Genomic DNA, 14803 nt, shown 5'->3' with positions numbered 1-14803 from the left:
GCATCTCACAGGTTAACTTGCCTGCTGTCTTCCTGGTTTGGATTTATCTAAAGGGAGTCATCAGCAGGGGCTCGGAGGTTAGGAGGTGGAAAGGTCAGGAATTATTCCTTAGGCCCTGACTTCAGCTCAGTTCTGACAGCTGTGACACTACAACCACTGCTTCTAGATTCAGTTGGGTGAGCACTATTCTAAACTTCCATCCCTCACTCAGGGTCCAATAACGCCATCCTGTCCCCCTTTAACTTCAGCCTGGGGAAGATAATGGCATAGCATCCCTCCACTGGGAGTCACTGGGTGCCTGATGATCTCTTGTCATTCTAGCCCTGCCCTCATCTCTTAATAGCCCCTTCATTAACATGTCTTCAAAATCCCAGTTGAATGTGCCATCTGCTTCCTCCTGACTGATACCCAAGGCCTTCTCTATTGTGAGTATCAAGTGGGGTGGCTAAAGGCAAGCAAGTACAAGAAATATTAGGAAACTTCCACTTGCTAAAAAGTTCAGTTGATGAGAGAACAGTGCCAATGAGGCCATAATGTGTGTCTGGCTGTGCTCCAGGCTCACAGGCTATATCCCTGACCAGCCATTTTACACACCATCAGTTAGTTACAAGGAGGACCATGCCAAAAAGGACACGGGAGCCTGTGCCAATCCATCACTACTTCTGGGAACATAATTCAAAGACGAGCTCTTCAATTGAGATAACTTCAAAATCATCTTTGTTCCCAAAGAACAGCTTTTGTGATTCTAGTGAAAATTTTATACAGGCTATTTTTAAATAATAAAACCATCCCTGTCAATATCTTTATCAAACATATACTTTCATTTTGTTACTTAGTCTGTCATTAATTCCTAATGACATAGGTTAAAAGTCAAGGTTATCAAAATATGCCTTATATTGGCAATTGGACTTGGGATTTATAAGAATATATATTCAACTCGTTTCTTTAAAATTTTCCAACTGTCGTGATTAAATGAATGAAACTACATAACACTGTCTAGAAGATAAGCAGTTACATTTTAATTTATTTATTTAAAGTGATTTTCTGATTATCAAATATGAATGACAAATTTTCAGTGTATATACTCTGTTCTCCTCAGTACAGTTACCTTCTAAAACCACACTGTAATAGGCCATTGTAGATATAGCACTGTATTAATATTGATATACTGGGCTTACTTCCATGGTGTTAATTTTATGTGATTTGAATACATGGGAGAAGGGGAGCTATTTCTGTCCTTTTTTTGGAAATCAGTTTCTGAGACTGTCTACTATGAGCATGAAAAAGAACTATTTCTACTAAAATTGAATTGTGCTGCAATACTAAAGGAAAATATAATCTCCTCATTAATAATGGCATAATGCTAAGATCACCCATAAGATACGAGCAGTTTTCATACATGGTATTTATTCTTAATCATTTTCATGAAACACAACCTGAATTTTATTTGTTAGCAAAGCCTTTTGAGACATTTTGATAAGGTCAACAGAAAGCACAGTCTTTTAACATTAGGTGATCAACTTTTTGACAATAGCAGGACCGGCAGACCTAATGGAATAATAGCCTGCAGGGTCCAGCTAAATATAATATACAAACGTAATCAACCCTATGACGACTATTCAGAAGTAATCCCTTTAGCTTTGAACTGCAACACATATTTCAACAAAGCAAAAACGTTTTGAAGAAATTCTCTGCAGACCACACTGATACAATACATCCTTCATATCCTACTCTACGTGTTTGCTGCTTACAGTGAGTTTTAAATTTAAGGTAATGACTGCTGCATATTCATGTGAGCATACAACAATACTTTTGATTTGTTGTGGAAAGGTTGAATCCATTACCAGGGGTCTAGTCTATAAACTATGACACAACATTTATGTATGAGTTATTATTTACCTTTTTCTAGTAAGGCCACTAAAAATGTTTTGCATGACGAAATGATAAAAATTCATTCACCTTTTCAGTCACAAAACTACCAGGTAGCATCTCTCCCATTTCAATTTATACTCCCCTACAGATAACATTTTTTTAAAATCTCATTTATATATAGTACTGTATTATATGAAAATTATATGCCATTGTTTCAAGTAAAGGAATCGGATTGTAGGTTTATTGCAATTCAGCATCATTGACTTATTCTATTGCTCTTTGGTACAAGGTAGGAAAAAAATGTGGTAAAATGAGATCCTTTTGTTGCCCACTTGAGGGAATCTACCCTTTGAGAGTCTTTACTATTAGCAACAGGGAAGTGCCTATTTCTATTGAAATGGTAGGCGGTGTAAGCAAATACCAAACTCTCAGCTTTGCATTGGTTCTGGTCTCCCTTGCTGGAGTGATATGGGTCCTAATCTTCCAGCTTCCTTGAAGATCTACAGATCAAACATCTCAAATCATACCCTAAGAACAGACCCACAACAGGAAACCTAGGTTAAGAATCAAAATGAGTGCTTTCGCAAGATGGAACCAAGAGTCAACAATCCCATGATGCTCACCCTGTAGCAAATGAACAGAAGTCTCAGAAAACCTGAATGATAACTTCAAATGTTCCCCTGTATAAATTAACCTTTGCTAAGGTTTCCTAACACAGCAAGTGTGAATGTCTTTTTTTTAAACTAGCAATTGTGGCCCAAGTTGAGTAAAAGAGTAGCTGCAGATGTAGCTATTCTTCTCAGAGAATCTACTTGAAAACTATTCCACAATAAAAATCACCTTTGCTGAGCATCTGGGGAATGAATGCTAAACAATTATTTGAGACCAACCAGGCATAATTTCAAACTTGGAAAATCCAGGAACAATTTCTCCAATTTCAAAAATATTGTTACATCCTGCCAAACCAAAGGGAATGCTGAGTTTAAGACATTAGATAGTATAAAACAGGCATTAGGATGTCAGGATGGTTCTCTGTATTGTGATGCAATCAAAATATTAAACTGAGAAGCCCAGGGTAGTTCTTTACTTCAAAAGGTGATGGAATATATTAGTTAAAGTAAAGGCTAAGCTACTATTACAAAGAGTCCCAAAAGTACAGTAGCTTAAGAATATAGAAGTTTGTTTCTTCCTTAATCCTGAAGTGAGCTGTCTACATTTACAAGGTAGTCTCACAGGCATTCAGGGGGCCATGACCTTCTGTCTTATTGTTCCACCATCCCCCAGGGCAGGGTTTCTCAATATAGCACTATTAAAATTTTGAGCTGGATGATTTTTTTGTTGGAGAGAAGGGTGGGGAATGGCTGTCATGAGCATTGTAGGATATTTAGCAGCATTCCTGGTCTCTACCCACTAGATGCCAGTAGCACTTCCACCAACCAGTTTTGATGACAAAAATATCTCCAGATATTTCCAAATCTGCCCTGTGGAGCAAAATCATCCCAGTTGAGAACGATTGACTTGGATGTTGTTATTGTCTGCATCGTTGAAACTGAATCATAAATTTCCATGTTCAAGATTGAGGAAAATGGAAAGTTTAAGGAAAAATGAATACCCAACGCTTAATGCTCAGACCCAGAAGCAGTATGTATCATTCTGTCCACATTCATTGATGAGAACTTACTCAATGTGTCTTCAACCAAATATGTATATGCTGATGGGGAAGACTTAGTAGAGTGCAAAAAAACTGATAAGTGAAAGACAGAAGGAATTACTAGAGCCATGTCTTGTGTAGGCAAGAGAGGATGAGATCTAGTGAAGACAGAGGGGTTGACCTTAGATGGGAGTATGGGGGACATGAAGCATATAGAACAGAAACAAGTAAGTAACTCTTGACACAGCTTGTGGAAGCTTTTTCCTACTATGTTTTATTTCCTCTATGAAACTGGAAAATAAATCATCAGCTGAGAATGATAATGAATATAGAGAGTTGGAGGTTTGAGAAAATGGAAGAAAGAGTAAATCAGTCATCTAGGAGAGTGGAAGAATGAATGGACTAGGAACATTTAATAGGATGGCCTGAAAGTATTGAGTTCTCCCTAATGTCGGTGACCATGAATTTAAAGTGAGACCCACTTGTATGTTTTTCCAGCCACACTGAGCCTTACACTGCAGGGGAGGAATAGGCAGAGAGTTGGATTTAACTGGGATTATAGTTTTGTCAAGCGAATATAACAAAGTGAGAAAAAAAGGGTAAGGAAGTCAGCCTATATGCAAGAGGGTGAATGACCATGGAGTTTAAATGGTACAAAGAAGGGAAAGAAGAAATCCAGATAGGGAGGAACAATGAAAAGATGGTAGAATTGGAAGTCCCGGTGGAGTTGAAGAATTGCTGGTGGTGAGGTAGTAGAGGGAGTGATCCAGAAAAAATAAAAGCTGGCAGTCTACTAGTTGAATGCAGGAAACTGAGTTTGAGGGGGGCTTGCAGTTACTGGTAATGAAAAAGTCTGAGAATGACCATGGGAATTAATGGCTATGGTAAGGTAAAGGACAAGATCTAAAAGAACAGAGCTCAAGGAACTGAGACCCAGGGTGAAAGAATCTTCTAAATGTACATTTAAATTGCTAAATTAAGAAAGTAGTGGGAAATTGACAATGAACCAATGATGAAATGAACTGAGAATGATCCAGTTGCAGGTAGATCACAATGATAGTTGATTATATAAATTGATGATGTGAGTTTTAGGAAGGGAAGAAGGGAGGGCAAATACGCTGAAAGAGAACAATAAGGAGGAGGACACCTGCCCTTCTGCAAGTACAATGGTAAGAGGACTGATGAAAAGAAAAACAAGAAGGGCTTCTGGGCTGGCAGTATCCTCAGAGGACAGCCAAGATTCTGTCAGAACAAGAAAGTAAAAGGAATTTCAGAAAATAAAGTGAGAATATAGTGGAAATGTTTCAGGAGTTGTGGTAGGTGGGACATGGGGACAAAATATGAAATATGCAGCACTTTATGAAAAGTAGAATGCAGGAAATGAAAGAGGACCTGGACACTGAGGCCTGTTATAAGCAAGGATAAAGAGCATCTTATTAGATAAGTGCATTCAAGTCAAAAGTAAAAAGGCAGGAGACCTTCAAGATGTCAGAAGAGGAAGACGTGGAGATCACCTTCCTCCTCACAAATACATCAGAAATACATCTACATGTGGAACAACTCTTACAGAACACCTACTGAATGCTGGCAGAAGACCTCAGACCTCCCAAAAGGCAAGAAACTCCCCACATACCTGGGTAGGGCAAAAGAAAAAAGAAAAAACAGAGACAAAAGAATAGGGATGGGACCTGCACCAGTGGGAGGGAGCTGTGAAGGAGGAAAGGTTTCCACACACTAGGAAGCCCCTTCACTGGTGGAGATGGGGGGAGTGGCAAAGGGGAAGCTTCAGAGCCACAGGGGAGAGGGCAGCAACAGGGGTGCAGAGGGCAAAGTGGAGAGATGCCCACACAGAGGATCGGTACCAACCAGCACTCACCAGCCTGAGAGGCTTGTCTGCTTACCTGCCGGAGGGGTGGGGGCTGGGAGCTAAGGCTCAGGCTTCAGAGGTCAGACCCCAGGGAGAGGACTGGGGTTGGCTGCATGAACACAGCCTGAAAGGGGCTAGTGCGCCACAGCTAGCTGGGAGGGAGTCTGGGAAAAAGTCTGGAACTGCCTAAGAGGCAAGAGACCATTGTTGTGGGGTGCATGAGGAGACAGGATTCAGAACACCGCCTAAATGAGCTCCAGAGACTGGCGCTAGCCACGAGTATCAGTGTGGACCCTAGAGACGGATATGAGATGCTAAGGCTGCTGCTGCAGCCACCAAGAACCCTGTGTGCAAGCACAGGTCACTATCCACACCTCCCCTCCTGGGAGCCTGTGCAGCCCGCCACTGCCATGGTCCCATGATCCAGGGACAACTGCCCCGGGAGAACACATGCCATGCCTCAGGCTATTGCAACGTCATGCAGGCCTGTGCCGCAGCAGGCTCTCCCCACGTTCCATACCCCTCCCTCCCCCCGGCCTGAGTGAGCCAGAGCCCCCTAATCAGCTACTCCTTTAACCCCCGTCCTATCTGAGCAAAGAACAGACGCCCTCAGGTGACCTACATGCAGAGGCAGGACCAAATCCAAAGCTGAACCCCAGGAGCTGTGCAAACAAAGAAGAGAAAGGGAAATTTCTCCCAACAGCCTCAGAAGCAGTGGATAAAATTTCCACAATCAAATTGATGTACCCTGCATTAGTGGAATACCTGAGTAGACAACAAATCATCCCAAAATTGAGGTGGTGGACTTTGGGAACAACAATATATAAATTTTCTTCCTTTTTCTCTTTTTGTGAGTGTGTATGTGTATGCTTCTGTGTGTGATTTTGTCTGTATAGCTTTGCTATTACCATTAGTCCTAGGATTCTGTCTGTCCTTTTTTTTTTTTTTTTTGGATAGTTTTATTTTGTTTCTTTAGTACACTTTTTAGTGCTTGTTATCATTGCTGGATTTGTTTTTTGGTTTAGTTGCTCTCTTCTTTCTTTCTTTCCTTTTTTTCTTTTTTAAATTACTTTTTATTTTTTTTAATTTTTAATAATTATTTTTTATTTTAATAACTTTATTTTATTTTTTCTTTCTTTCTTTTTTTCTCCCTTTTCTTCTGAGTCATGTGGCTGACAGGGTCTTGGTGCTCCAGCCAGTGTCAGGCCTGTGCCTCTGAGGTGGGAGAGCTGAGTTCAGGAAATGAGTCCACCAGAGACCTCCCAGCACCACGTAACATCAAACAGCAAAAGCTCTCCCAGAGATCTCCATCGCAACGCTAAGACCCAGTTCCACTCAACGACCAGCAACCTCCAGGGCTGGACACCCTATGCCAAACAACTAGCAAGACAAGAACACAGCCTCACCCATTAGCAGAGAGACTGCCTAAAATCATAATAAGTTCACAGACACCCCAAAACACACCACCGGATGTGGTCCTACCCACCAGAAAGACAAGATCCAGCCTCATCCACCAGAACACAGGCACTAGTCCCTTCCACCAGGAAGCCTACACAACCCACTGAACCAACCTTAGTCACTGGGGGCAGACACCAAAAGCGATGGGAAATACGAACCTGCAGCCTGTGAAAAGGAGACCCCAAACACAGTAATTTAAGCAACATGAGAAGACAAAGAAACACACAGCACATGAAGGAGCAAGATAAAAATCTACCAGACCAAACAAATGAAGAGTAAATAGTCAGTCTACCTGAAAAAGAATTCAGAGTAATGATGGTAAAGATGCTCCAAAATCTTGGAAATAGAATAGAGAAAGTACAAGAAACGTTTAACAAGGACCTAGAAGAACTAAAGAGCAAACAAACAGTGATGAACAACACAATAAATGAAATTAAAAATTCTCTAGAAGGGATCAATAGCAGAATAACTGAGGCAGAAGAAGAGATAAGTGTCCTGGAAGATAAAATAGTGGAAATAACTACTGCAGAGCAGAATAAAGAAAAAAGAATGAAAAGAATGGAGGACAGCCTCAGAGACCTCTGGGACAACATTAAACACACAAACATTTGAATTATAGGGGTCCCAGAAGAAGAAGAGAAAAAGAAAGGAACTGAGAAAATATTTGAAGAGATTATAGTTGAAAACTTCCCTAATATAGGAAAGGAAATATTTAATCAAGTCCAGGAAGCAGAGAGAGTCCCATACAGGATAAATCCAAGGAGAAACACGTCAAGACATATATTAATCAAACTATCAAAAATTAAATATAAAGAAAACATATTAAAAGCAACAAGGGGAAAACAACAAATAACACACAAGGGAATCCCCATAAGGTTAACAGCTGATCTTTCAGCAGAAACTCTGCAAGCCAGAAGGGAGTGGCAGGACATATTTAAAGAGATGAAGGAGAAAAACCTACAACCAAGATTACTCTACCCAGCAAGGATCTCATTCAGATTTGACGGAGAAATTAAAAGCTTTACAGACAAGCAAAAAGCTAAGAGAATTCAGCACCACCAATCCAGCTTTACAACAAATGCTAAAGGAACTTCTCTAGGCAGGAAACACAAGAGAAGGAAAAGATCTACAATAACAAACCGAAAACAATTAAGAAAATTGTAATAGGGACACACATATCGATAATTACCTTAAATGTAAATGGATTAAATCCTCCCACCAAAAGACATAAACTGGCTTGAATGGATACAAAAATAAGACCTGTATATATGCTCTCTATAGGAGACCCACTTCAGGCCTAGGGACACAAACAGACTGAAAGTGAGGGGATGGAAAAAGATATTCCATGCAAATGGAAATCAAAAGAAACTTGGAGTAGCAATTCTTGTACCAGACAAAATGACTTTAAAATAAAGATTATTTCAAGAGATAATGAAGGACACTACATAATGATCAAGGGATCAATCCAAGAAGAAGATAAAACAATTGTAAATATTTATACACCCAACATAGGAGCACCTGAATACATAAGGTAAATACTAACAGCCATAAAAGGGGAAATAGACAGTAACACAATAATAGTAGGGGACTTTAACACCCCACTTTCACCAATGGAGAGATCATTCAAAATGAAAATAAATAAGGAAACACAAGCTTTAAATGACACATTAAACAAGATGGAATTAATTGATATTTAGAAGACATTCCATCTAAAAACAACAGAATACACTTTCTTCTCAAGTGCTCATGGAACATTCTCCAGGATAGATCATATCTTGGGTCACAAATCAAGCCTTGGTATATTTAAGAAAACTGAAATCATATCAAGTACCTTTTCTGACCACAATGCTATGAGACTAGATATCAATGACAGGAAAAAATCTGGAAAAAATAAAAACACATGGAGGCTAAACCATACACTACTTAATCATCAAGACATTACTGAAGAAATCAAAGAGGAAATCCAAAATACCTATAAACAAATGACAATGAAAACACAATGACACAAAACCTATGGGATGCAGCAAAAGCAGTTCTAAGAGGGAAGTTTATAGCAATACAATCCTACCTCAAGAAGCAAGAAACATATCAAATAAACAACCTATCCTTACACCTAAAGCAATTAGAGAAAGAAGAACAAAAAACCCCAACGTTAGCAGAAGGAAATAAATCATAAAGATCAGATCACAAATAAATGAAAAAGAAATGAAGGAAACAACAACAAAGATCAATAAAACTAGAAGCTGGTTCTCTGAGAAGATAAACAAAATTGATAAACCATTAGCCAGATTCATCAAGAAAAAAAGGGAGAAGACTCAAATCAATAGAATTAGAGATGAAAAAGGAGAAGTAACAGCTGACACTGCAGACATATAAAGGATCATGAGAGATTACTACAAACAACTCTATGCCAATAAAATGGGCAACATGGAGGAAATGGATAAATTCTTAGAAAAGCACAACCTTCCAAGACGGAACCAGGAAAAAATAGAAAATATGAATACACCAATCACAAACACTGAAATTGACACTTTGATTAAAAATTTTCCAAAAACCAAAAGCCCAGGACCAGGCAGCCACACCAGCAAATTCTATCAAACATTTGAGAAGAGCTAACACCTATCTTTCTCAAACTCTTCCAAAATAGAGCTGACAGAGGAACACTCCCAAACTCATTCTATAAGACCACCATCACCCTGATGCCAAAACCAGACATAGATGTCACAAAGAAAGAAAACTACAGGGCAATATCCCTGATGAACATAGTTGTAAAACTCCTTAACAAAATACTAGCAAACGGAATCCGACAGCACATTACAAGGATCATACACCATGATCAAGTGGGGTTTATCCCAGGAATGCAAGGATTCTTCAATATATGCAAATCAATCAATGTGATACACCATATTAACAAATTGAAGGATAAAAACCATATGATCATCTTAATGGATTCAGAAAAAGCTTTTGACAAAATTCAACACTCATTTATGATAAAAATCCTCCAGAAAGTAGGCATAGAGGGAACTTACCTCAACATAATAAAGGCCATATATGAAAAACCCACAGCCAACATCGTTCTCAATGGTGAAAAACTGAAACCATTTCCACTAAGATCAGGAACAAGACAAGGTTGCCCACTCTCACCACTATTATTCAACATAGTTTTGGAAGTTTTAGCCACAGCCCTCAATAGCCAAACCAGTCTTGAGAAAGAAAAACGGAGCTTGAGGAATCAGGCTCCCTGACTTCAGACTATACTACAAAGCTACAGTAATCAAGACTGTATGGTCATGGCACAAAAACAGAAATGTAAATCAATGGAACAGGATAGAAAGCTCAGAGATAAACCCACGCACATAAGGTCACCTTATCTTTGATAAAGGAGGCAAGAATATACAATGGAGAAAAGACAACCTCTTCAATAAGTGGTGCTGGGAAAACTGGACAGTCACATGTAAAAGAATGACATTAGAACACTCCCTAACACTATACACAAAAATAAACTAAAATGGATTAAAGACCTAAATGTTAGGCCAGACAGTAGAAAACTCTTAGAGGAAAACACAGGCAGAACACTCTATGATATAAATCACAGCAAGATCCTTTTTGACCCACCTCCTAGAGAAACGGAAATAAAAACAAAAATAAACACATGGGATGTAATGAAACAAAAGCTTTTGCACAGCAAAGGGAAACATAAGCAAAACGAAAAGATAACCCTCAGAATGGGTGAAAATATTTTCAAATGAAGCAACTGACAAAGCATTAATCTCCAAAATTTACAAGCAGCTCATGTAGCTCAATATCAAAAAAACAAACAACCCAATCCAAAAATGGGCAGAAGACCTAGATAGACATTTCTCCAAAGAAGAAATACAGATTGCCAAGAAGCACATGAAATATTGCTCAACATCACTAATCGTTAGAGAAATGCAAATCAAAACTACAATGAGGTATCACCTCACACCAGTCAGAATGGCCATCTTCAAAAAATCTACAAACAATAAATGCTGGAGTGGGTGTGGAGAAAAGGGAACACTCTTGCACTCTTGGTGGGAGAGTAAATTGATACAGCCACTATGGAGAACTTTATGGAGGTTCCTTAGAAAACTAAAAATAGAACTGCCATATGACCCAGCGATCCCACTACTGGACATATACCCTGAGAAAACCATAATTCAAAAAGGGTCATGTACCAAATTGTCATTGCAGCTCTATTTACAATAGGCAGGACATGGAAGCAACCTAAATGTCCATTGATAGATGTTTGGATAAAGAAGATGTGGCCCATATAAACAATGGAATATTACTCAGCCATAAAAAGAAATGAAATTGAGTTATTTGTAATGAGGTGGATGGACTGAATCTGTCATACAGAGTAAAGTAAGTCAGAAAGAGAAAAACAAATAGCAAATGCTAGCACATATATATGGAATCTAAAAAAAAAAAAAAAAAAGTGGTCATGAAGAACCTAGGAGCAGGACAGGAATAAAGACGCAGACATAGAGAATAGACTTGAGGACATGGGGAGGAGGAAGGGTAACCTGGGACGAAGTGAGAGAGTGGCATGGACTTATATATACTACCAAATGTAAAATAGATAGCTAGTGGGAAGCAGCCACATAGCACAGGGATATCAGCTCAGTGCTTTGTGACCACCTAGAGGGGTGGGATAGGGAGAGTGGGAGGGAGATACAAGAGGGAGGAGATATGGGGATATATGTATTTGTACAGCTGATTCACTTTGTTATAAAGCAGAAACTAACACACCATTGTAAAGCAATTACACTCCAATAAAGATGTTAAAAAAAAAAGTAGAAGGGCAGATATGAAAGTTAAGTAATAAATTAATATTTCTGCTTATGTCTAAATTTCCCATATCTTATTTGATTATTTGGATTCTTTATATTGCTCTCTAAATTAATTGTCCCTCAGAGTTTTGCTTTAACAAGTCATCTTATCTCCAAACAGTGGCTGTTCCATTTGCCATTTCATATATCACAAGAATTCTGTGAGTTAGGAATTCGAACCTGGCTTGGCTAGACATCCATTGAGGTTACCCAATGATAATACTCAACTGACAGATGGGTTGATCTGAAGGATCCAAGAAAGTTTTACTCACAGAGTGGAGCTTTGGCGGGATGGCTAGAAGGCTGGGCTCAACTGGGACTGTCAACTGGAGCATCTGTACATGGCCTCACCAGGATGGCAATCTCAGGGTGGTAGGACTTTTTATATGGTGACTGGCTTCCTCCAAAGCAAGCATCCTAAGAGAACCAGGTGGAAGCAGCATAGCCTCTTCTTATCTAGGTTTGGAAGTCATGCAGTCACTTCCTCCACATTCTATTGATTACAAAATAGTACTATGCCTAGCCCAGTTTCAAGAGGAGGGGAATTGGATTCCACCTCTTGAAGGGGAAGTGGCAAGGTCATAGTTTTGAGGAACGTGTAGAGTGAGAGATATCATTGTGGCCATCTTTGACCAATATAATCTGCACTGGTGATACAAGTGATACATAAACTTTTGTCATACAGGTGATAAGGGTAGATACCCCTGAAAAGAGATTCCCACGTTCAAACTCAAAAGACCTGTAAACTCTATTTGTGATAAACCATTAAATACATACATCTTTTTTTCTTTAGGAGGGTCTAGAAGATCCACAATGGAAAGTTTATATCAAACCTCAGAGTTTTCGGAAGAGGACCTCAGTGGGTATGATAAATCAAGTTAAACTTTATATTAAGTATCCACATTATGCAAGATACTAAGTATAATGTAATTCTCCAAACACAAAAAAGGTAACTTCATCTAACACTTGATAAGCTACTACTGAAACATTGGTTAAAAAAAGAAAGAAAGAAAGAAATCATAGAGGTACTTTTAAATAATACATAAGGTTAAGTACTTTTAATCTTTTAAGTTATGTCTAAAAATTACAGAATACAAAATCCAGTCGACCCTTGAACAACATGGAGGTTAGGGATGCCAACCCTCCCCACAGTCAAAAGTATGCATATAACCTATAGTCAGCCCTCCGTATACATATTTTTCTCCATATCCTCGGCTCTGCATTTGCAGATTCAATCAGCCACTGATTGTATAGTACTGTAGTATTTACTATTGAAAAAAGTCTGCATATAAGTGGACTCCCACAGTTCAAAACCATGTTATTCAAGGTCAATTGCAATATCTTAAAAGCAAGGTTTTTGTTTTTGTTTTTTTGCTTTCTAGTCCAATATAAAATTTAATTTTATAATCTATTTTATTTCAGATTTCCAGATAATCAAAAAAAATGAGACTTAAACCAACTTTTGACTCAACAACAAATCAAGAAGTAATTTATATCACTTCAGTCTTCGATACCTGTAATATGAGTATGTTACAAATAATAGAGTTATAATAAAACTATGACTACATTTTCATTGGATTTTGTATTATAATTTGCTACTACAAATTTAGTCTAAAACATCTAAATCCATGAAAATTAAATATATCCCAAATGCTTAGAAATATCAATAATTATCCATAAGCTAAACTGTAAAATTTTCCTCTTATCCATTATTCTACCAGAAATAGTGCTATTACACTTGATCTTAGCCAAAAGGCTGAGAAGCAATAGAAATAATGCTATTATAGAATCAAAATTTGGTTGTGTCTAATGAGAAAATTGTTTTAAGCTTAAGGAAGTCTATGCTGAATAAAGGTAGGAAAAGATTTACTAAAATTCCTGGGAACCTTTTCAATATATGTTAAAGGATTGTAACCAATCGAGACTATCATACTGATAAGTACTGCTCAAAACAGTCTGCTTCACCAAGGTAAAGGAAAACTCGTTTCCTCTATTTGCCCCACTTCTGACACCAAATGTGTGAGTTTTTCCACTCCAGTTCTCAGCAGACACTGACTGGGTGTCTTACAATTTAACTTAATTCTGACACTAACTGCCAGGAGTTGGCACAGACCACAGATTAAGGGATCAGGTCCATAAGACTGTCCCCCACTTCATATGCCAATTGCAAGCCCCAGCTTGTCACCTGTACTTCTGGCTGAGTTGGCCAGAACTGAGGATTCCCATAACCCCCTTCTCAGCTTCAATAATTTGCTATAACAACTCACAGAACTCAGGGAAGAAGATACTTACACTTGCCAGTTTATTATAAAGAGTATAATAAAAGATATGGATGAACAGAAAAATATAAGTATAGGGCAAGGCATGGGGTAAGGGGAACAGGGCTTCCATGCCCTCCCAGGGAGTAGCTCCCTCTGAGCACCTCAGTTCATTCACCAACATAGATGCTCCCCAAATCCTTTCAGTTGTTTTTTATGGAGGCTTTATTACCTAGATATGATTGGTTAAATCATTGACAATTAGTGATTAACTCAACCTCCAGCCTCTCTCTCCCCAGAGGTCAGAACATAGGGTGGAAAGTTTCAACCCTCTAGTCACATGGTTGACTCCCCTGACCACTAGCTCCTCATTTTATGGGCTTTCCAAAAAAGTCACTTTATTAAAATAAACCAAGGTGTGCTTGAAAAGGTCTTGTTATTAATGACAAAACATGCTCCTTTCACCTTTATTCACCTCTCCAGAGTTGTTTAAGGTGCCAGGGACAAAAAACAAATATTAATTTATCATATAATATTAGGAGTTTTGTGCCAGAAACCAGAGAGGAAGACCACATATATATTTCTTATTATAACATTACACTGTGTAAAAGTATAGTTTATGATACTTTTAGCTGATAGTATATAATGTATCCATACCAATTTTAAAAGACTATGAAAATCCTTCAGTCTTAGGCCCCTCCCCTAATGAGACTTACAAAATGAGAGGACATAGCTGAAATAATTATGTGTATAATTTCTAGAGATTTGCAGATCTAGGGGAATCCACAAATGAAAATCTTTACCAAAAATAAAGACTTTTATTCCCACTTAACCTTAGTCAATATAC

At 38.4% G+C, this 14803-nt stretch overlaps 1 protein-coding gene across 1 annotated transcript in view; it reads left to right on the top strand.

Moving 5' to 3' along the window:
* Positions 1-13208, top strand: part of TTC29 (tetratricopeptide repeat domain 29) — a 264270-nt gene extending 251062 nt beyond the window's left edge. The window contains exons 12-13 of the mRNA XM_007189384.2: positions 12492-12561; positions 13121-13208. Coding sequence (XP_007189446.1) covers positions 12492-12561; positions 13121-13145 — 95 coding nt within the window. The 3' untranslated portion in view covers positions 13146-13208. The remainder of the gene's footprint in view (positions 1-12491; positions 12562-13120) is intronic.
* Positions 13209-14803: the final 1595 nt, after the last annotated feature.

This window comes from Balaenoptera acutorostrata, chromosome 5 (genome assembly GCF_949987535.1).
Source record: "Balaenoptera acutorostrata chromosome 5, mBalAcu1.1, whole genome shotgun sequence".
NCBI classification, from domain to species: domain Eukaryota; kingdom Metazoa; phylum Chordata; class Mammalia; order Artiodactyla; family Balaenopteridae; genus Balaenoptera; species Balaenoptera acutorostrata.
This window is presented reverse-complemented; position numbering and strand designations above follow the sequence as displayed.